The sequence below is a fragment of the Erythrolamprus reginae genome, chromosome 9, assembly GCF_031021105.1.
Source record: "Erythrolamprus reginae isolate rEryReg1 chromosome 9, rEryReg1.hap1, whole genome shotgun sequence".
In the NCBI taxonomy this organism is placed as follows: domain Eukaryota; kingdom Metazoa; phylum Chordata; class Lepidosauria; order Squamata; family Dipsadidae; genus Erythrolamprus; species Erythrolamprus reginae.
Window position 1 is genome coordinate 51,148,878 of NC_091958.1, and position 23,411 is coordinate 51,172,288.

Below are 23,411 nucleotides of genomic sequence, written 5' to 3' on the forward strand. Positions count from 1 at the left end.
ACAATTTTCTTTTCCTTCAGAGTAAATTGACGGGAGTTCTTCTTGGTGGGGTGTCTCGCTTTTCGACAGTTTTACGGAGAAGTCCATTCCCAACGTGATCATCTCTCATCGGTACAAAGCTCAGGACACGCCGGCCCGGAAGACCTTTGAGCAGGCCTTAACCGGGGCCTTCATGTCAGCGGTGATCAAAGACCTGCGACCGAGCGCCCTGCCGTTCGTGGCTAGCCTGATCCGCCATTACACCATGGTGGCAGTGGCCCAGCAGTGCGGTAAGTATTTGTTAGCACTCCACACTGCTCTTAACAACCAATGACAGAAATGCTGTATTGTAACCAGAGTACATGTGGCAGGCAGTGGTTTGTTCAGACAATAACACAAGCCAACATATAGTAAAGGTATTATTTACAAGATATACAATATCTCCATAATCTTATGCAGTAATTATAATATAGTCCATCTTCTTTAAACAAAGCAGGTACATATAGTATTACATATATCATCTCCTTCGCAGACAAGTTACATATATTTTACACAGTATCTTGCACACAGCTCAGATATTAATACTTAACCAACACACAAACGAGTGTTCTTGATGGCGCCTTAGGCTGTTTTAGGTAGATAGGTAAGTAGATTGCTAGATAGATTTGATAGATAGATGATAGATAGATAGATAGATAGATAGATAGATAGATGATAGATAGATAGATAGATGATAGATAGATGATAGATAGATAGATAAATAGATGATAGAGATAGATAGATAGATAGATGATAGATAGATGATAGATAGTTAGATGATAGAGATAGATAGATAGATAGATAGATAGATGATAGATAGATAGATAGATGATAGATAGATAGATAGATGATAGATAGATGATAGATAGATAGATGATAGATAGATAGATAGATAGATAGATACAGATAGATAGATGATAGATAGATAGATAGATTGATTGATAGATAGATGATAGATAGATGATAGATAGATTGATAGATAGATAGATGTTAGATAGATAGATAGATAGATAGATAGATAAATAGATTGCCAGATAGACAGACAGATAGATGATAGATAGATAGATGATAGATAGATAGATAGATGTTAGATAGATAGATTGATAGATAGATAGATAGATAAATAGATTGCCAGATAGACAGACAGATAGATTTGCTAGACAGATGGCTAGACAGATGCCTAAATAGATGGCTAGATAGATAGATAGATAGATAGATAGATAGATAGATGGATGGATGGATGGATAGATAGATAGATTGCCAGATAGGTTGCGAGATAGACAGACGGACAGACAGACAGACAGACAGACAGACAGACACGCATTCAGACAGACAGACAGACAGACATTCAGACATTCAGACAGACAAATTAGCTTGTGGGTTAGTGGGTTGGTTGGATGAGATATGTGTACTTCCGAGATGGACTTTGGGGTCCTTGGTGCTTTCTGAGGTTGGTGGTTTTCTTGCAGACTTTTTATGACCCAACTACGTAACACCATCAGTGCTGGAAGGGAGGGTTTGCTTTGAAGCAAAACCACCCGTGTGCCCTTCTCTCATTTTCTTCCCTCCCTCTTCCCTCCCTTCTCCTCCTTTCATTCTTCCTCTCGTGGGGTATGGTCCCCCAGGCCCTTTCCTGCTCCAGTGTTACCAGGTGGGAAGCCAGCCCAGCACCTCCATGTTCCACAGCGAGGAGAACGGGTCGAGAGGCATGGATCCCTTGGTGCTGATCGACGCCATCGCCATCTGCATGGCTTACGAGGAGAAGGAGCTTTGCAAGATCGGCGAGGTGGCCTTGGCCGTGATCTTCGACGTGGCCAGCATTATCCTGGGGTCCAAGGAACGGGTGAGCCCTCTTCTGTCCCCAGTTATAGATGTGTTCTGTCGGGCTCTCTGGTAGAATCCTCCCAAAAATTCACAGGTACAAATTTCAGACACACACACGTTTGAAAATTCAAAACAATGTTCTTTATAATGAAAATTCCCTTAACCTAAGCCCTTTTTTGGTATAGCAAAGAGCACTCGTCTCCAAACAAACTGGTAATTTGTACAAGTCCCTTATCAGTTCTGTGATACTTAGCTTGCAGCAGTGAGGCAATTCACAGTCCTTCTTCTTCCACAAAGTGAAACACACTTTATTTATTTGTTGGACTTGTATGCCGCCCCTCTCCGAAGACTTTGCTCTGGTTTAGTTTCAAAGCGGGGAAAAATCAGCACACAAAAGATCAAAGCCAGTAAAGCAGTCACGAAACACAACGATCAGATAATCCTCCACAATGGCCAAACCCACAGGCTGCTATTTATAGCAGCCTCACTAATGACCACAGCCCCACCCAACCACAGGTGGCCTCATTTTCTTTGATAATAATCTCTCAGTTGTTGCTGCCTATGCATCACTCTCTGCATGCGTGGCTGTATCATTAACTCTTGTTCTGAATCCAAGGAGGAGCTAGAGAATTGATCTCCTTCTGAGCTGTCACTCATGTCTTCTTGGTCAGAGGAGCCTTCATCAGCAGATTCCAACCGGGGGGGGGGGGGAAACAGGCCTGCAGCATGTGGATGTCTCCCCCACATCCACAGTCCTTGGGGCAGGAGCTGGGCCAGAGCTAACCACAACATAGATGTATCACAAAAACACACGGTTGGAACTAAATTTCTTTAATTAACGATCCACTACTAATAACTGGCTTAGCAGTGGCGAAACACACAAATCGAAAGAAACAATCCTTTCATTCAGAAAGTCAGCTGCTAAATCAATCTGCATAAGAGCTGGGGCGGCGCAGCGGTTAGAATGCACCACTGCAGGCTCCTTCAGCTTACAGTTCAGCAGTTCAAGTCTCGCCACCGGCTCCAGGTTGACTTAGCCTTCCATCCTTCCGAGGTGGGTAAAATGAGGACCCAGATTGTTGTTGTTGTTGTTGTTGTTGTTGTTGTTGTTATTATTATTATTATTATTATTTATTAGATTTGCATGTTGGGGGCAAGAGGCTGATTGTGTAAACCGCTTACAGAGGGCTGTAAAAGCATTATGAAGCGGTATACAAATCTAAATGCTATTGCAGCTGGCATAAGTTCAATCACTCTTAGCTCACACAATGTCCGAAGGCTTGGCCAAATGCCCTGGAGTTCCTCTTGATAAGAAATACAAGGTAGGAAAAACAGGACTTCACAATACAAGGCACAACAGAGATCTGAGTTTGAACCAATTGATTCCTGCAGTTTTCCAGCTTCCTCTATTGTCCTTAAATGGACTTCAGGAGTGGCCAATTAGCCCTCAGTCTTACTCACGAGGAGACCTCCGCCAGAGTAAACCTCCCTGCCTCTTGGCAGCCCTACGTGTTCTTGCATTCAGGAAAAGAGTAGTCCCTCTTTTCTCCTGTTAGGGAGTGTGCAGAGTGATCTTTGAATTGTCAAAGTTACATATACTGTACACAGAGGAAACGTGATAGCCCAGAGATATGATTAATTGTTCAATCAGACAAACCAGATATATCAGGGACCGCCTTCTGCTGCACGAATCCCAGCAACCAGTTAGGTCCCACAGAGTGGGTCTTCTCCGGGTCCCGTCAACCAAACAATGTCGCTTGGCAGGACCCAGAGGAAGAGCCTTCTCTGTGGCGGCCCCGACCCTCTGGAACCAACTCCCCCCAGAGATTAGAATTGCCCCCACCCTCCTTGCCTTTCGTAAACTGCTTAAAACCCACCTCTGCCGGCAGGCATGGGGGAACTGAGATCCTCTTTCCCCCTAGGCCTTTACAATTTTATGCATGGTGTGTCTGTATGTATGATTGGTTTTTATATAATGGGTTTTTAACTGTTTTTAGTATTGGATTTTGTTATATACGGTTTTCTGCTGTTGTTAGCCGCCCCGAGTCTGCGGAGAGGGGCGGCATACAAATCCAATAAATAAATAAATAAACAAACAAACAAACAAACAAACAAACAAACAAACAAACAAACACAAACAAACAAACAAACAAACAAACAAATATCAATTGTATAAAATATTATTTGCTTTGGCAAATATCTTAGTCAAGAACAGTCCTAGTTATCCAGAGTTAAATCGGTCAATACATATACAAAACTAGAAGAATTACTTAATCAGCTTACAAATACATAAACCAGCATTTAAACACGTGGTTCTTACTACGGCAGCCACAGAGAACATAATCGAAATAGCAGAGAGAGAGAATCAAACTTCTGGCTCCCTGTTCTAGCAATCCACAACACTAACTCCTAAAGCTATAGTATTTTAATACTTTTAAGCATACATTGTGAGTTTGTTTATCTATCGCCAAATCCAATCAGTTATGTACATAGTACAGTGATACCTCGTCTTACAAACCCCTCGTCATACAAACTTTTCGAGATACAAACCCGTGGTTTAAGATTTTTTTGCCTCTTCTTCCAAACTATTTTCACCTTACAAACCCAAGCTGCCACCATTGGGATGCCCCACCTCTGGACTTCTGTTGCCAGCGAAGCACCCATTTTTGCACTGCTGGGATTCCCCTGCAGCATCACAAAAACACGGAAGTCTGGAGGTGGGGTTTCCCATGGAGGTGAGCCTCAGGGGAATCCCAGCAGCGCAAGGGGTGAGTTTTGGGCTTGCACGCATTAATCGCTTTTCCATTGATTCCTATGGGAAACATTGTTTCGTCTTACAAACTTTTCACCTTAAGAACCTTGTCCCGGAACCAATTAAGTTCGTAAGACGAGGTATCACTGTACTGATATCTCACTGCCAAGAGGTGCTGGAGGTTCCAAAGCCCATTTGACGTGTGTCCGTCATCTCCTCCTTCAGATGGTCCCTGTCGGACCTTTGGGTGACCTTCGCTTCTTTCCGTCCTCCAGGCTTGCCAGCTGCCCTTGTTTTCCTACATTGTGGAACGCCTCTGCGCTTGTTGCTACGAACAAGCCTGGTACGCCAAGCTCGGCGGGGTGGTGTCTATCAAGTTCCTGATGGAGCGCCTCCCTCTGATTTGGGTCCTCCAGAACCAGCAGACGTTCCTCAAGGCTTTGCTCTTCGTCATGATGGACCTGACGGGAGAGGTGGGTGTCTCTTATTAAAGAGTCAAGGTTGACTCGTCCATGGGTCATTCTTTTGTCAAGTGGACCAGGTGAAATTGAAGCCTTATTTGGAAAGAAACCATCACAAAAACAACGTTTATGGTAGAAAGAAACTTGCTCTTTCTAATGAAATAAAAACGAAGATGATTGAAGGTGAGAAAACAGAGAACGATAGAAAAGAACTTGCTCTTTCTAATGAAGGTGATTGAAGGTGATGAAACAGAGCTCTCTGTTTTCTCACCTTCAATCATCTTCATTTTTATTTCATTAGAAAGAGCACTTTTTTCCCCTATCATATATGTTGTTTTTGTGATGGTTTCTTTTCAAATAAGGCTGCAAAAGCAGTCAAGTGGACATCTGGTCCACTTGACAAAGAATGGCCCCCTTTGGTCCTTCCCAGTTTAGTAAAACGAGGACCCAGATTGTTGGGGACAAGAAGCTGATCCTGTAAACTGCTTAGAGAGGGCTGTAAAAGCATTATGAAGCGATATATAAGGCTGCTATTGTAAGGAAAGGAAAGGAAAGGAAAGAAAAGGAAAGGAAAGGAGATGGGGTGGGAGGTAAGGAAATGAAAGAAAAGAGGAAGAAGGGAAGAAAAGAAAAAAGAAAAGAAAAGAAAAGGGAAAAGAAAAGAATAGAATAGAATAGAATAAAAATGGAATGGAATTGAATAAAATAAGAATAGAAAAATAAGAATTATAGAATAGAATAAGAATAAGAATGAATAGAAGAATAGAATAGAATAATAATAAGAATGGAAGAATAAGAATTATAGAATAGAATAAAAGAATAGAATAGAAGAATAGAATAGAATAAGAATGAGAATGGAAGAATAAAAATAAGAATTATAGAATAATAGAATAGAATAATAGAATAGAATAATAGAATACAAATAAAAATAGAAGAATAAGAATTATAGAATAGAATAGAATAGAATAGAATAGAGAGTTGGAAGAGACCTTGGAGGTCTTCTAGTCCAACCCCCTACTCAAGCAGGAGGCCCTCTACTATTTCAGCGTTGGATTCACAGCATTCACAACTTATGGATGCAAATTCTTCGGCCGGTTAATTGTTCTAAGTATTTTTTTTAAAAAAACCAACATTATAATAACCTTTCCTTGGGGGTTCAACGCGCGCCCACCCAGGTTTCCAATGGGGCTGTGGCCATGGCCAAGACGACCCTGGAGCAGCTCTTAATCCGATGCGCGACGTTGCTGAAGGAAGAGGAGAAGACGGAGGAGATCCTCACCGCCCAGGAGAAGTCCTTCCACCACGTGACCCATGACCTGGTGCGGGAAGTGACCTCGCCCAACTCCACCGTGAGGAAACAGGCCATGCATTCCCTCCAGGTGGTGGCCCAGGTGACCGGCAAGAGCGTCACGGCGATCATGGAGCCCCATAAAGAGGTGAGGCTGGGCAGCTGCAAAACTGGAGCTTGAATTCTTGTTGACAGCTAGTCCTCGACTTGGCAAATGATTTAGCCTTACTAGATTAGTGGTCAAAGCAATGGAAACTACAGTTTAATGTTTCCAAATGTAGAATAATGCACTTGACCAAAAGGAATCCTAAATCTGAGTACAGTAGTACCTCTAGATACGAGTTTAATTCATTCCAGACCCGAGCTCGTATGTCGATCAACTCGCATCTCGAACGAATGCCTGTAGACTTTGTTTTTCGCGCCAAGATAACCAGAAGCAAGGATTCTTGCGCCACCTAGTGGAAGCTCAGCTCGTATCCCGAATTTGAGCTCGGGTGCCAACAGAAATTTCGCTCGCGTCGTGGCTCGTAATTTGGAATACTTGCATGTGGAGCAGCTCGTATCTAGAGGTACTACTGTATTGTATTGGCAGTTCTGTGCTAGCAAAAACTTCAGAAGAGAAGGATTTAGGGGTAGTGATTTCTGACAGTCTCAAAATGGGTGAGCAGTACGCTCAGGCGGTAGGGAAAGCGAGTAGAATGCTTGGCTGCATAGCTAGAGGTATAACAAGCAAGAAGAGGGAGATTGTTATCCCGCTGTACAGAGCACTGGTGAGACCCCATTTGGAATCCTGTGTTCAGTTCTGGAGACCTCACCTACAAAAAGATTGAAAGGGTCCAAAGACGGGCTGCAAAAATGGAGGAAGGTCTTAAGCATCAAACTTATCAGGAAAGACTTCATGAACTCCCTCTGCCTAGTCTGGAGGACAGAAGGGAAAGGGGGGACGTGATCGAAACATCTAAATATGTGAAAGGGTTCAATAAGGTTCAGGAAGGAAGTGTTTTTTTTTAAATAGGAAAGTGAACACAAGAACAAGAGGCCAGAATCTGAAGTTAGTTGGGGGAAAGATTAGAAGTAACACGAGAAAACATTTTACTGAAAGAGTAGTAGATGCTTGGAACATACTTCCAGCAGACGTGGTTGGTAAATCCACAGTAACTGAATTTACACATACCTGAGATAAACATAGATCCATCCTAAGGTAAAATACAGGAAATAGTATAAGGGCAGACTAGATGGACCATGAGGTCTTTTTCTGCTGTCAGTCTTCTATGTTTCTATGTAAGTAGAAAGTCCAGATGAGGAAGTAAACCACTTGCTGGTAGACACATCCAATCTATTGTGTGAAAAGAAATTTGGAACTTCTGTAGTTCCATCTCCAGTTTGTTGGCGATCTGAGAAGTGTTCGGCGTCGCCAAAGCAGAAGCGCTTTGAACAGTGACATCGTGTTCTTGATCAACGTCCACCCCTCCTCTTTTTCTTCTAGGTTCTCCAAGACATGGTTCCTCCCAAAAAACACCTCCTCCGACATCAACCCGCAAACGCCCAGATCGGTTTGATGGAAGGGAACACGTTTTGCACAACTCTGCAACCCCGGCTTTTCACCATGGACCTCAATGTGGTAGAGCACAAAGTATTCTACACAGAGGTATTTATCCTTCGTCCCTTTTGGATGGTTCTATGTTTTGCAAATTGAACTCTGTGTCAATGAGCACACTTGTGTAAATCACACACAATGAGGCGGTGGGAAAAGGTTAAAAATCATATATTAACATTAGTAAGCGATGCAAATGTAAAAAATAAAATTCAATCACTCTATAAAGAATGAGCAATGTCACCCGGAGTGGAGGTAAATGAAAGATATAGAATTGAATCTTCCCTGGTGGAGGGAAATATAATTTTGTTTGGTGATGGTATACACATTTATGTTTTTGAATTTATGTTTTTTTCTTTTTGTTAAAATTTCAAAAAAACAATAAAAAAAATTATTTTTTAAAAAAATCAGCACACCTGTGGATGCTTTGATTAATAGTGAGTTATTATTGACTCATAAGAATGAGAAAAGGTTTGGCGTTCATGAATGTTTTTATATTTATGTACCTGCAGAATTACCCGCTGCTTGGATAATTTAATAATAATAATTTAATAATAATTTATTAGATTTGATGCCGCCCCTCTCCGAAGACTCAGGCGGCTCACAACAATAATGAAAAACAATATTATAGCGAAACAAATCTAATTTCCGCTTAATGTCTTGGGTTTTTAAATGTTGAACGCAGAAATTAGAAACAAGGGATCCTCGGAGGGATCCCAAGATAAATCTCAGGGGGTTTGGGTACAAAAAGGGCAACTTTGCATTCGTGAATCTCTCCAGATGAAACTTAGATTTTCATTCAATAACTCTTGCAAGCAAGGAAATTCCGTATTTTTGGAGTATAAGACACAGTCTTTCTCCTTCTAAAAGAGGGTGGAAATGTCGGTGCGTCTTATACATGAAATACAGCCATTTTTGGCCTCCTTAAACCCTGCCCTTACATCCAATTTTTGCAAAAAATGGGGTCATTTTTTGCAAAAATGGGGTTTGCAGAGGGTTTGGGAAGCCTGCAGAGCGCTCCTGGGTCCAGTTAGGTCCCACAGAGTTGGCCTTCTCCAGGTCCCGTCAACTAAACAATGTTGCTTGGCGGGACCCAGGGGAAGAGCCTTCTCTGTGGTGGCCCCGGCCCTCTGGAACCAACTCCCCCCAGAGATTAGAATTGCCCCCACCCTCCTTGCCTTTCGTAAACTCCTCAAAACCCACCTCTGCCGCCAGGCATGGGGGAATTGAGATCCTCTTTCCCCCTAGGCCGTTACAATTTTATGCATGGTATGTCTGTATGTATGTTTGGTTTTTATAATAATGGGTTTTTAACTGTTTTTAGTATTGGATTATTATTATTATATGCTGTTTTATTATTGCTGTTAGCCGCCCCGCCCCGAGTCTCTGGAGAGGGGCGGCATACAAATCCAATAAATAGATAGATAGATAGATAGATAGATAGATAGATAGATAGATAGATAGAGAAAGAAAGAAAGAAAGAAAGAAAGAAAGAAAGAAAGAAAGAAAGAAAGTGTGAAACCTCTTTTGAGACTTACTACATGTTTGATCCCTCCCTCGGGCACCATCTGGTCATCTCCTATGTGAACCCCTCAGATGTGTCTAGTAACAAACCCACCAAGATTAGCCTTGGAATTATCCATTGGGGCTTTTTAAAAATACCCTGCTCAAAAAAAATAAAATAAAGGGAACACTTAAAAAACAGAATAAAACTCCAAGTAAATCAAACTTCTGTGAAATCAAACTGTCCACTTAGGAAGCAACACTGATTGACAATCAGTTTCACCTGCTGTTGTGCACATTCAACTTTGTACAGAACAAAGCATTCAATGAGAATATTTCATTCATTCAGATCTAGGATGTGTTATTTGAGTGTTCCCTTTATTTTATTTTTGAGCAGTGTATTTAATAAAGACTATTTAAAAAAGAAACAATCTCTAAAACCATCATTGGTGAAAGGCAGAACATACCACGGAGAAGAAACATTATTATACCAAGGGTGTTTTGCTTCAAAATGTCTTACTAAGTTTATTTATTTATTGGATTTGTATGCTGCCCCTCTCCGGAGACTCGGGGCGGCTAACAGCAATAATAAAACAATGTACAATAATAATCCAATAAATACTAAAAATGATTAAAAACCCATTAATATAAAAAACCAAACATACATACAGACATACCATGCATGAAATTGTAAACGCCTAGGGGGAAAGAGCATCTCATTTCCCCCATGCCTGGCGGCAGAGGTGGGTTTTAAGGAGCTTACGAAAGGCAAGGAGGGTGGGGGCAATTCTAATCTCTGGGGGGAGTTGGTTCCAAAGGGCCGGGGCCGCCACAGAGAAGGCTCTTCCCCTGGGTCCCGTCAGACGACATTGTTTAGTTGACGGCACCCGGAGAAGACCCACTCTGTGGGACCTTACCGGTCGCTGGGATTCGTGCAGCAGAAGGTGGTCCCTGAAATAATCTGGTCCGGTGCCATGAAGGGCTTTATAGGTCATAACCAACAAGTTGGTGAAGCACCTTCGTTTTGGAGCTCACGCTGGTATGTCAATGGTTTTTCTCTTTGGTCTGGAAGTCAGCCGGGTGGTGTCCAAGGCCGACTTTTTTTCTTTTTCATCTTCCAGCTGCTGAATCTGTGCGAGGCCGAAGACTGTGCCTTGATGAAATTGCCCTGTTACAAGAGCCTGCCGTCTTTGGTGCCCCTTCGAATCGCAGCTCTGAGTAAGTCGATCAAGCTTTGGAGCTAGCTAGTAGAGGTTTACTGTGTAAATGGAGCCAGCTCTGAGCCATAAAGGCAGCTGTGTTGGAGAGAGAGAGAGAGAGAGACAGAGAGAGAGACAGAGAGAGACAGAGACACAGACAGAGACACAGAGAGAGAGAGAGACAGAGAGAGAGAGAGAAAGAGAGAGAGACACACAGAGAGAGACACAGAGAGAGACACAGAGAGAGAGAGAGAAAGAGAGAGAGGGAGAACTAGATAAAAAGAATTCATTGACAGGTCACTTGATTACAAAAGTCAACAGTATGGTTGACAAATAGATCTTCTATGTAAGGAATTACACTAAGCACACAGAGAAAGATAGTTATGAAATTGAATAAGAATAAATTATTGTCAATACACTTAACTAATTATAGAAACATAGAAGATTGACGGCAGAAAAAGACCTTGTGGTCCATCTAGTCTGCCCTTATACTATTTCCTGTATTTTATCTTAGGATGGATATATGTTTATCCCAGGCATGTTTAAATTCAGTTACTGTGGATTTACCAACCACGTCTGCTGGAAGTTTGTTCCAAGGATCTACTTACTCTTTCAGTAAAATAATATTTTCTCATGTTGCTTTTGATCTTTCCCCCAACTAACTTCAGATTGTGTCCCCTTGTTCTTGTGTTTACTTTTCTATTAAAAACACTTCCCTCCTGAACCTTATTTAACCCTTTAACATATTTAAATGTTTCGATCATATCCCCCCTTTTCCTTCTGTCCTCCAGACTATACAGATTGAGTCCATGAAGTCTTTCCTGATACGTTTTATGCTTAAGACCTTCCACCATTCTTGTAGCCCGTCTTTGGACCCGTTCAATTTTATCCATATCTTTTTGTAGGTGAGGTCTCCAGAACTGAACACAGTATTATTCCAAATGTGGTCTCACCAGCGCTCTATACAGCGGGATCACAATCTCCCTCTTCCTGCTTGTTATACTTCTTGCTATGCAGCCAAGCATTCTACTTGCTTTCCCTACCGCCTGACTGCACTGTTCACCCATTTTGAGACATATTACGAATATGTACAAAAGAAAAATGATGTTGTGATAGAATGTATGCCTATGACAGGGGTAGGGCAAAGTTGGCTCTTCTATGACTTGTGGACTTCAACTCCCAGAATTCCTGAGCCAATCACGCTAGTTCAGGAATTCTGGGAGTTGTAGTCCATATGTCTTAGAAGAGCCAACTTTGCCTACCCCTGGTATGATATACATTGTATATGTTTGTTAGTCTAATTTTGTTTATTTGCTTTAATTTAAAATAGAATAGAATAGAATAGATTTTTATTGGCCAAGTGTGATTGGACACACAAGCAATTTGTCTTGGTGCATATGCTCTCAGCGTACATAAAATAAAATATATATTTGTCAAGAATCATGAAGCAATATTAATAAAAATCTTAGGATATAAGCAACAATTTACAGTCATACAGTCAACATGGGAGGAAATGGGTGAAAGGAATGATGAGAAAAACTAGTAGAATAGAAGTGCAGATTTAGTAGAAAGTCTGACAGTGTTGAGGGAATTATTTGTTTAGCAGAGTGATGGCGTTTGGAAAAAAACTGTTCTTGTGTCTAGTTGTCTTGGTGTGCAGTGCTCTGTAGCAACGTTTTGAGGGTAGGAGTTGAAACAATTTGTGTCCAGGATGTGAGCGGTCAGTAAATATTTTCCCCGCCCTCTTTTTGACTCGTGCAGTATACAGGTCCTCGATGGAAGGCAGGTTGGCAGCCGTTGTTTTGTTCTGCAGTTCTGATTCTCCTCTGAAGTCTGTGTCGGTCCTGTTGGGTTGCAGCACCAAACCAGACAGTTATAGAGCTGCAGATGACAGATTCAATGATTCCTCTGTAGAACTGAATCAGCAGCTCCTTGGGCAGTTTGAGCTCCCTGAGTTGGTGCAGAAAGAACCTTCTTTGTTGTGCTTTTTTGATGATGTTTTTGATGTTAGGTGACCATTTTAGGTCTTGAGATATGATAGAACCTAGAAATTTGAAGGTCTCTACTCTTGATACTGTATTGTCTAGTATTGTGAGAGGTGGAAGGGTGGAAGGGAAAGATTATTTAAAAGAAAAAAGAAAAGCAATGAGGGACCCTTGACTTTTCGGGTCCTGTGTTTTGAATTCCGGCTTCCAAAGTCGACTCGCTTCCTTCTATTTCACGCAGATGCCCTGGCTGCCTGCAACTACTTGCCCCAGTCTCGAGAGAAAATCATCGGCGCGCTCTTCAAGGCCCTGAATTCGACCAACAATGAGCTTCAGGAAGCTGGCGAGGCCTGCATGAGGAAGGTTGGTGGCCGGGAAACAAAGCTCTTTCCTCTTGGTCTCCTTTCCTTTTCCTTTCTTCTTCTTCTCGAGACCGGAAGCTGTGAGAAAGCAGACAGCGCTTGAGTCCAATGGAGTCTCTCTTTGAGATCGTGGTGAAAGTGGTTTCTCCAGGTCACATTTATCACCTCCAGCTCCCAGAATTCTCCAGCTGTGTGTAGACTTCAACTCCCAGAATCCCCTAGCCTGGAATCTCCTTGGCTGGCTGGAGAATTCTGGGAGTTGAAGTCCAAAGTAAAGATTTCCCTGTCCAGCTCTTACGTATATTCATAAGCAGTATTAGCAGTATGTACAGTGTTCCCTCTATTTTCGCGGGTTCGAACTTCGCGAATAGCCTATACCACGGTTTTTCAAAAAATATTAATTAAAAAATACTTCGCGTTTTTTTCCCTATACCACGGTTTTTCCCACCCAATGACGTCATATGCCATCACCAAACTAATAATTTTTGCAAATAAATAACAAAAAAAAAATATTGTTAATAAATAATTATGTTTAATAAATATCAGGATCACTAAGTGTCTTATTCAATGGTGAATACCAGTAATAATGGTGAGTAAATAGTCGTTAAGGGAATGGGAAATGGTAATTTAGGGGTTTAAAGTGTTAAGAGAAGCTTGTGATACTGTTCATAGCCAAAAATGGTGTATTTACTTCCGCATCTCTACTTCGCGGAAATTCGACTTTCGCGGGCGGTCTCGGAACACATCCCCCGCGGAAATCGAGGGAACGCTGAATACTCATTATGTACAGTATACACTTACAGGGTGTCCAGCCCATTCATTCATTCATTCATTCATTCATTCATTCATTCATTCATTCATTCATTCATTCATTCATTTAATTGAATTTGTATGCCGCCCCTCTCTGAGGACATAATAGCATAGCAATCCAATTAATATCTCTGAGTCTCTGGAGAGGGGCGGCATACAAATCTAATAAACTATTATTATTATAATTATTAGAATATCCATAAAAATAATCTTTAAAATAATCTTTAAAAATTCTGACTTGAAAAACTGACATTAGCATTCATTCAATAAAATCATACTCAAAACATTTGTTGGTGAGGGGGGAAGATCTAATGACCCCAGGCCTGGCGACAAAGATGCGTTTTTAAACTCTTTCAAAAGGAGGGTGGGGACAGTGCGAATCTCCGGGGGGGAGCTGATTTCAGAGGGCCGGGGCCACTAAAGAGGAGGCTCTTCCCCTAGGTCCTGCCACCCGATTATGTGTACAAACTTTGTGTAATGACCATCATGCCACCTTGCCCATTACCGTCGTTATGTTGTGGCAGTCATAAAAAGGTTTGGGGTGTTTGACCGATCTAGTTTAATGACCTTTTTTTTTTGCGGCAATCATTAAGCAAACATGAGAGTTGTAAAACACCGTCCCTAAGTATTCTCCGATCCTTCTCTGTTTTTTTCCGGCTTCTTGCAGTTTTTGGAAGGTGCAACGATTGAAGTGGACCAGATCCACACCCACATGAGGCCATTGCTCATGATGCTGGGCGACTATCGGAGCCTAACCCTCAACGTGGTCAACAGGCTGACATCGGTGACGAGGCTTTTCCCCAACTCATTTAACGACAAATTTTGTGACCAGATGATGGTAAGACCCTGGAAGGAGAAGTTAGGAGGGAAAGAACTGTATTAAGTGTTTTTAATAGTAAATGTTTTTAATAGGAAAGTGAATAGGAGGGAAGTGTTTTTAATAGGAAAGTGAACACAAGAACAAGGGGACACAATCTGAAGTTAGTTGGGGGAAAGATCAAAAGCAACGTGAGAAAATATTATTTCACTGAAAGAGTAGTAGATCCTTGGAACAAACTTCCAGCAGACGTGGTAGATAAATTCACTGTAACTGAATTTAAACATGCCTGGGATAAATATGTATCCATCCTAAGATAAAATACAGGAAATAGTATAAGGGCAGACTAGATGGACCATGAGGTCTTTTTCTGCAGTCAGATTTCTATGTTTCTATGTTTAAAGGTGTGTGCAGAGCAACCCTTGAGTTATCAAGGACGTGAACATAGAAACAGGATGTTGCAGTAGATCAGGGGTCTCCAAACTAGGCAACTTTAAGACTGGTTGGACTTCAACTCCCAGAATTCTCGGCTGGAGAATTCTGGGAGTTGAAGTCCACCAGTCTTAAAGTTGTCAAGTTTGGAGACCTCTGCAGTAGATATTAGTACCATATTTTTCGGAGTATAAGGTGCACCTTAGTTTTTGGGGAGGAAAATAGGGAAAAGAATCTGCTTACCAGGTATTCCTCTGGCTAGCGTCCTTAGTCTGGTCAGGTTCAGCACATTATTTTATCCCCTGGTTAAAGGCTTAATTTTTTTTTAAATTCTGAGAGAGTAACAACCAAAGAGCTTGCAAGCCAGTAAGAGCTGGGAACATCATTAGCACCTGGAAAGAAACAGTCGGAGCAAGTAGAGCAATGGAAAGAACCCTGCAATGACTTAGGGCTTGAAAAACATTCCTCTTTGCAGAGAGTAACAATGAAAGAGCTTGCAAGCCGGCAAGAGCTGGGAACATCGTTAGCACCTGGTTAGGGCTGGAAACAAACATTCGGAGCAAGTAAAACTATGAAAAAAAAAACCTCTACAAAGACAGGGTTTGAAAAACATTCCTCGCAGAGAGTAACAATGAAAGAGCTTGCAAGCGGGTAAGAGCTGGGAACATCATTAGCACCTATTTAGGGCTGGAAAGAAACTTACTCAGAGCAAGTTAGAGTAATGAAAAAAACCCTACAAAGACTTAGGGCTTTGAAAACATTCTTTGCAGAGGGTAACAGTGAAAGAGCTTGCAAGCTTGTAAAAACTGGGAACATTGTTAGCACCTGGAAAGAAACTTACTTAGAGCAAGTTAGAGTAATGAAAAAACCCCTACAAAGACTTAGGGCTTTGAAAACATTCTTTGCAGAGGGTAACAGTGAAAGAGCTTGCAAGCTGGTAAAAACTGGGAACATTGTTAGCACCTGGTTTGGGCGGGAAAGAAAGTTACTCAGAGCAAGTTAGAGTAATGAAAAAAACCCTGCAAAGACATAGGGCTGGAAAACATTTTTCCCAGAGGGTAACAATGAAAGAGCTTGCAAGCTGGTGAAAACTGGGAACATTGTTAGCACCTGGTTAGGGCTGGAAAGAAACTTACTCATAGCAAATTAGAGTAATGAAAAAAACCCCTGCAAAGACATAGGGCTTGGAAAACATTCTTTGCAGAGAGAAACAATGAAAGAGCCTGCAAGGTAAGAGCTGGGAAGATCGTTAGTAGCTAATTAGGGCTGGGGGAAAAGCTACATTCAGAGTATAAGACTCACCCTAATTATCAGCCTCTTTTAGGTTGGAAAAAGGTGGGTCTTATACATGGAAAAATACGGTAATTATCCAGTCACACACACAGATACTGTACATTAAAGTACATATGGTGTTTTTTTTAATTATTTTTAAATTTTTTATTAGTTTTTCTTAAAATAAACAGACACACATACAAACATTAAACATAAAGTGGGGGTGTATTTCCCCCGCTTCTCTTGAAAGTATAGATTCAAATACAGAAAAAGAATACATAATTGAATATATGTTGAATATTAAAAAGTCTAATGAATTTAGGTTAGAATTTTCAAAATCATAAGTACTAAGCATATATAAACTACATTTCTTAATATATTGCTTATACATAAATTGATATACCATAATCATCAAACAATACATTTAATCTAATTTTAACTACTATACGTGTATAAACCAAAATTCTTGATATATTGCTTATACATAAACTAATATGCCATAATCATCAAACAATAGATTTTAACTAATTTTAACTAAAGTACATATGGTGTTTACTGTTAAGAAATAGCACAGTCCAAATAAACAGTCCAGGCCATGCATGTTCAAATCAGTCAATCTCTAGAAATTCAATAATCTTCTACCAGTGATTTTTCTCATCGGGATCCACAGGATCTGACCGATCTCTTTGATCCTTTTTGTAGCAACACCTGCGTAAATGGATGGAGGTGGTAGTCCTTACCCATAAAGGAGGACAGAGGAGCGATGGAAACGTAAGTAGCCGAGGTTCATTTTTTGGGGAGGGCTTTGAACTCTAAAAGAGAGACGCTTGCGATAGAAGGGAGAAACGCCACATATAACTGCCAGGTTTTGATTCCAAAACTTAAGAAGTTTTTTTTCCCTAGGATGGAGGCGTTTTTTATTTTTATTTTTTTCATAATTGGCACGTAGCCCCTCTACGGCATTGAGAGGTGGCTGGTGGGACATAAACTGATGGAGCAGAAGTACAAAGAAACTCTCCCCCGCTTCCTCCCCCCTCCCCGAGAGAATGGTGTGTGAGATACCTTTGTTTGGAAAGTTGTGGCCGAACCACAATGTTAGCAATTTAGTCTTGAGTGAATGGCTTGCTCAGTTTCCCCCCAAGCTTCATGCTTGGAAAGCTCTCTGGGTTATTGCCATTGGGACGTTGCAGATAATTAGAGAGCACCAATGATGGATGGATGGATGGATGGATGGATGGATGGATGGATGGATGGAAGGAAGGAAGGAAGGAAGGAAGGAAGAAAAAATAAAAAGGGAGGGAGGGTAGAAAGAAAAAATTGGAAGGAAGGAAAGAAAAATTGGAGGGAAGGAAGAGAAGGGAGGAAGGAAGGAAGGAAAGAAAAATTGGAGGAAGGGAAAAATTAGAAAAGGAGGGAAGGAAGGAAGGAAAAATTAAAAAGGGAGGGAGGGAAGAAAGAGAAAAATGGGAAGGAAGGAAAGAAAAATTGGAGGGGAGGAAGAGAAGGAAGGAAGGAAAGAAAAATTGGAGGAAGGGAAAAATTAGAAAAGGAGGGAAGGAAGGAAGGAAAAATTAAAAAGGGAGGGAGGGAAGAAAGAAAAAAATTGGAAGGAAGGAAAGAAAAATTGGAGGGGAGGAAGAGAAGGAAGGAAGGAAGGAAGGAAGGAAGGAAGGAAAGAAAAATTGGAGGAAGTGAAAAATTAGAAAAGGAGGGAAGGAAGGAAGGAAAAAATAAAAAGGGAGGGAGGGAAGAAAAGAAAAATTGGAAGAAAGGAAAGAAAAATTGGAGGGAAGGAAGAGAAGGAAAGAAGGAAAGAAAGAAAGAAAAATTGGAGGAATGGAAAAATTAGAAAAGGAGGAAAGGAAGGAAGGAAAAATTAAAAAAGGGAGGGAGGGAAGAAAGAAAAAAATTGGAAGGAAAGAAAAATTGGAGGGGAGGAAGAGAAGGAAGGAAGAAAAGAAAGAAAATTGGAGGAATGGAAAAATTACAAAAGGAGGGAAGGAAGGAAGGAAAAATTGGAGGAAGGGAGGGAAGGAAGGAAAAATTGGAGAGGGAGGGAAGGAAAGATAGAAAAATTAGAAGAAGGAAAGGAAGAAAGGAAGGAACGAAAGAAATTAGAAGGGAGGGAGGGAGGGAGGGAAGAAGGGAGTAATGTTGTGAGCTGTCCCGAGTCTTTGGAGAGGGGGGTGGCATACAAATTTAAATAACAACAACAACAACAACAATTAAAAAAAAATAATAAAAAAGTTAGGAAGGGAAGGAAGGGAGAAAAGGAAGGAGAAAGGAAGATAGCACAGGATAGATTTTGCTAGGGCACGTGGGCTGGGGAATTCTGGGAGTTGAAGTCCACAAAGTCTTAAAACTTTCCATGTTCGGAGCCCCCTGGTCTAGGTGCTGCCAAAAGCCTCCTCTCGCCAGAAATCCGTCTCTCCACTTGCAATTTCCTCCCTTATTCAGACGGTTTTCTTAAAAACCGAGGCTGTGTTTGTGCGTATGTGAGAATGAACAGATGGGTGGGGTCTCATCTCCAGGACCTGTTTATGTGTGTGTGTGTTTGTGTACACACACATAACACACACACGCACACATGTATATAACCAACCACCAGAAGAGACCTCTGCACGCCACCCGGTCTGTGTCACCATCTCAAAGAATCTGAATTCTGCTTTTATTTATTTATTTATTTATTATTGATTGATTGATTGGATTTGTATGCCGCCCCTCTCGGAGCGTCTAACAGCAATAATAAAACAGTGTACAATATTAAAAACGATTAAAAACCCACTAATATAAAAACCAGACATACATACATACATACCATGCATACAATTGTAAAGGGCCTAGGGGGGAAAGAGGATCTCAATTCCCCCATGCCTGACGGCAGAGGTGGGTTTTAAGTAGCTTACGAATGGCAAGGAGGGTGGGGGCAATTCTAATCTCCGAGGGGAGTTGGTTCCAGAGGGCCGGGGCCGCCACAGAGGAGGCTCTTCCCCTGGGTCTCGCCAAGCGACATTGTTTAGTTGACGGGACCCGGAGAAGACCCACTCTGTGGGACCTAACTGGTCGCTGGGATTCACTGGATTTCACTGTCTTGTGCAGCTCTAATGTCACACAAACACACACTGCTTCCCCTCCCAACCAGGCCCACCCCAGTCTGCCTTTAAAAAATAATAATAATAATAATATTTTTTTTTTAAAATACGGGGACCCCGTGTGTATTCCGTGTGTGCGTGGCATTCCAAGAAAAAAAAAGTTGCTTTTCCCATCCTTAGGACAGTCTTGCAGAGGGCAGGAAAGGTTCCTTCTCTCCGTTCGGTCAGTTTGAGGTGAGAACGTGATTCCCCTACTTTAAATTAAAAAAAGATAAAAATAAAAATCTAGTTTTCTTGGTTTGCTGGTTTGTTTTTCTCTCCCCCACTCCTCCCTTCCATTGATTGCAGTTAAAAGGAAACAGCACATACAGGTGGATATTTATTTTATTTTTAAAAAAATTGGTTTTGGTTTTTTTTTTTTTTGGCATTTGTGTTCCCTTTTGTTGTTGTTGTTCATGCTGTGAATTTTTGTTTTTTCTTTTCTTTTCCTTCTTCTGTTGTTTGGTTCAGCCTGCGTGGAAGGGGTAGAGGTGAGAATTGATGGTAGAGGCTACAAGGGTGATTTCCCTCCTTCTCTGCTTCCTCCTCCTCATCTTCCTCTGTCTCCTCCTTGCCAGCTTCCTCCTTCTCATCTTCACCTTCCTTCTATTCATCCTCCTCCTTCAGTTATCTTCCCCTATTCCTTCTTTCCTTCCTTCCTTCCTTCCTTCCTTCCATTCATCCTCCTCCTTCAGTTATCCTTCCCCTGTTCCTTTCTTTCCTTCCTTCCTTCCATTCATTCCTCCTCCTTCAGTTATCTTCCTCTGTTTATTCCTTCCTTCCCTCCCTCCCTTCTCTTTCTCTTGTCATCTTTTTTCTCTCCCTTTCCCTTCCTTTCCTTCCTTTCTTCTCTTTGCTTCTTCCTCCTTTACTTCCCCTCCTTCTGCCTCTTCCTCCCTCCCCTCCCTCCCTCCTCCTCCCCCCTACCCTCCACGTCCTCCTCCTTCCTCTTTCCTTCCCTCTTTCCTCCCTCCCTTCTTCCTCCTCTTCCGTCTTCCTTCCTACACTTCTTTCCCGTTGGGATTGGGGTGGCATATAAATCAAATTAAATTAAATACCCCTTCTTTCTCTCCTTCCTCCCTCCCTCCATTTCTCCTCTTCTCCTTCCTTCCTTCCCTCCCTCCCTCCTCCCTCCCTCCCTCTCTTCTTCCTTCCTTCCTTCCTTCCTTCCTTCCTTACTTTACTTTACTTACTTCCACCCTTCCTTCCTTCCTCCTGTTTCCTTCCTTCCTTCCTCCCTCCTGTTCCTCCCTCCCTCCCTCCCTCCCCCCTCCCCCTCCCCCCCTCCCTGTTGTTCCTTTTAGTACCTTTTTGGTTCTGTTTGTTATCTTTGCTGTGTTTTGTTAGTTGTCTTCGTTGCCCATTGGGGCAGAAGGCATTGTGCCTTTGAGTGCAGTGCTGTGATTTGTCCTCTTGTTTTCTTGTCTGTGACCAAGTTGTTTACGTAACACTTGCCGGTGCGAAGGAGTTTTAAGCATGTTCTTTATTTTTTCCACTAGGAGATTTGGTGTGTGTGTGTATTTATATACAGTGATCCCCCGTTTATTGCGTCCCCAACCATTGCGAACAGGGTACTTCGCTATTTTTCAACCCGGAAGTCAAAAATACCATCTACGCATGCGTGCCGGGCACGCATGCGTAGATGGCAGCGGCTTCCCTGGGTCTTCCCCCTCTTGCTGGCGTCAGCGAGGAGTTTCCCCCACCGCCCACGGAAACTCCTCGCTGGCCGCCACGCCCTTTGCCCCGCCCCACGCCGTTCATTCTCGCCGCTTTCGAGCTGAATCCGGGAGCAAATTCGCTCCTGGATTCAGCTCGAAATCGGCGAGAATGAACGGCGTGGAAAAGGCGTTCCTTGCCGTTCGTTCTCCAGCCGCTTTCGAGCTGAATCCGGGGAGCGAATTCGCTCCCGGATTCAGCTCGAAAGCGGCGAGAGCCAGCGCCCCCCGGACCCCCCAACCCGGGTTTGGGGGGCTGCTAGGAAGCCCCTCCATGCCGGCGGCAAACAGCGCGCCCCCCCCCCCAATCTTCGGCTACGTCGCTAGCGCTGTGGGAATAAAAACACAATCTGCACATGCGCAGAAGGTGTTTTTACTTCCGCATCGCTACTTCGCGAAAACCCGCTCGTTGCGGGGGGCTCCTGGAACGGAACCCTCGCAACGAGCGGGGGGGATCACTGTATCTCTAAATATTTTGAGTTGCTAATGCCCAACTGCCAAGAGATTTGTTCTGCCCCCAGCTACAGACTAGACTGGTTTGTTCAAACCTGAATTTAATTGATTAACCGCTATCTAATAAACTAGCTCAGTAGTGTTCACCCCACAAATAAATGTTAAATCAGTGTTTTTCTTGAAAAAACCCAGCTGTTAATTATACGGCATGACAGCTGGCATAAGTCCATAAAGTCAGAAAGCAAAGATAAGGAACTAGTCCTGGATATCACAGGAAGCTTGCAGAGATTGGCAAGATGCCTGGAAGTCAGTCCGCAAAACAGAAGCCAAAACAGATAAGCCGAGCAGAAGTTTTCCAAACAAGAGCACACGAATGCACAAACTCTCAAACCAGTTGTTTCCTGCAGAGTTTTCCCCCCGGCATTCCTTAAGTAGTCTAGGGGAGTGGCCAGTTAGTCCCAAGCCTTACTCCCGAGGAGACCTCCTCCTCCCGAGTAGCCACTCCTGCCTATTGGCAGCTCTGCACACCCCTGCATTAAAAACAGGCTCCTCCTCTTCCTCATCACTTATGTGAGGCGCTGGAGGTTCCGAAGGCCCTGGCTGAACCTCTGCCACAAAGTACTCACCAGATTCCCCGCTGTCCGATTTCGGCTGCCGGCTGCACAGGCCACTCACGCGTCACCTCATTGACCCTCGTCTTGGATGGGATCCGCTATCAGCTACACGGGGCTGCTGGTGGATCACAACAAGATCACACCCCCCTGTTTCGGAAGCTTCTCTAAATCCTGGACGCTAGCCGATATTTCTATTTCCTCTGCAGGAAATGAAGATTTGCTCAGCAATTATAAACCTCTTTCATCTGATCCCGGCTGCTCCTCAAACCCTGGTCAAACCTTTGCTGGAAGTGGTGATGAAGACAGAACGGGCCATGTTGATTGAGGTAAAGAACCTGTTTTCTTACATGTTCTCCAAACTGATCTTTCTTCTGTTTTTTTCCTTCCTTCCTTCCTTCCTTCCTTCCTTCCTTCCTTCCTTCCTTCCTTCCTTCCTTCCTTCCTTCTCCCTATCTATCCTATTTCCTTCTCTCTATCCTTCCTCCCTCCTTCCCTCCCTTCTCTCTATCCTAATTTCTTCCTCTACCTTTTCTTCCTTCCTTCTTCCCTCCCTCCATCCACCCCCTTCTCTCTATCCTAATTTCTTTTCTCTATCCTTCCTTCCTTCCTTCCTTCCTTCCTTCCTCTCCTTCCTTCCTTCTCTCTATCCTATTTCCTTCTCTCTATCCTTCCTCCCTCCCTTCCCTCCCTTCTCTATTCCTAATTTCTTCTTCTACCCCTTTCTTCCTCTATCCCTCCCTCCCATCCCTTCTCTATCCTAATTTCTTTTCTCTTTCCTTCCTTCCTTCCTTCCTTCCCTCCTTCCCTCCCTCCCCCCTCCCTCCCTCCCCCTCCCTCCTTTGTCCCCCTCCTCTTTCCTCTCTCTATCCCCTTTTCCTCCCTCCCTGCTTTCTGCGTGCTCCTGTGTCAACCGACTCTCTTTCCTTCCTTAACCTACTTTTCAGGCTGGCAGTCCCTTCCGAGAACCGCTGATCAAGTTTCCCTCCACCCGCCATCCGTCGCAGACGGTCGAGCTCTTCATGATGGAAGCCACCTTGAACGATCCGCAGTGGAGCCGCATGTTCATGGTAAGAACCGGCTCCTCACCATGAAGGACTCTTCAGCTGCAGGTTAAGCCTGGGGGGCCTGGGGCCTTTTGCATAAAGGTTGCATGGCTATCGCTGTCTGACCGCGTGAATGGT

General features: G+C 42.9%; 1 protein-coding gene across 1 annotated transcript in view; it reads left to right on the plus strand.

The window, feature by feature from the left end:
- Positions 1-23,411, plus strand: part of TRRAP (transformation/transcription domain associated protein) — a 108,696-nt gene that overhangs the window by 39,475 nt on the left and 45,810 nt on the right. Inside the window, exons 23-35 of the mRNA XM_070760239.1 lie at positions 70-269; positions 1,644-1,861; positions 4,870-5,067; positions 6,231-6,491; positions 7,830-7,991; positions 10,562-10,658; positions 12,866-12,987; positions 14,464-14,634; positions 17,020-17,088; positions 19,590-19,643; positions 22,437-22,556; positions 23,175-23,297; positions 23,376-23,392. Coding sequence (XP_070616340.1) covers positions 70-269; positions 1,644-1,861; positions 4,870-5,067; positions 6,231-6,491; positions 7,830-7,991; positions 10,562-10,658; positions 12,866-12,987; positions 14,464-14,634; positions 17,020-17,088; positions 19,590-19,643; positions 22,437-22,556; positions 23,175-23,297; positions 23,376-23,392 — 1,812 coding nt within the window. The remainder of the gene's footprint in view (positions 1-69; positions 270-1,643; positions 1,862-4,869; positions 5,068-6,230; positions 6,492-7,829; positions 7,992-10,561; positions 10,659-12,865; positions 12,988-14,463; positions 14,635-17,019; positions 17,089-19,589; positions 19,644-22,436; positions 22,557-23,174; positions 23,298-23,375; positions 23,393-23,411) is intronic.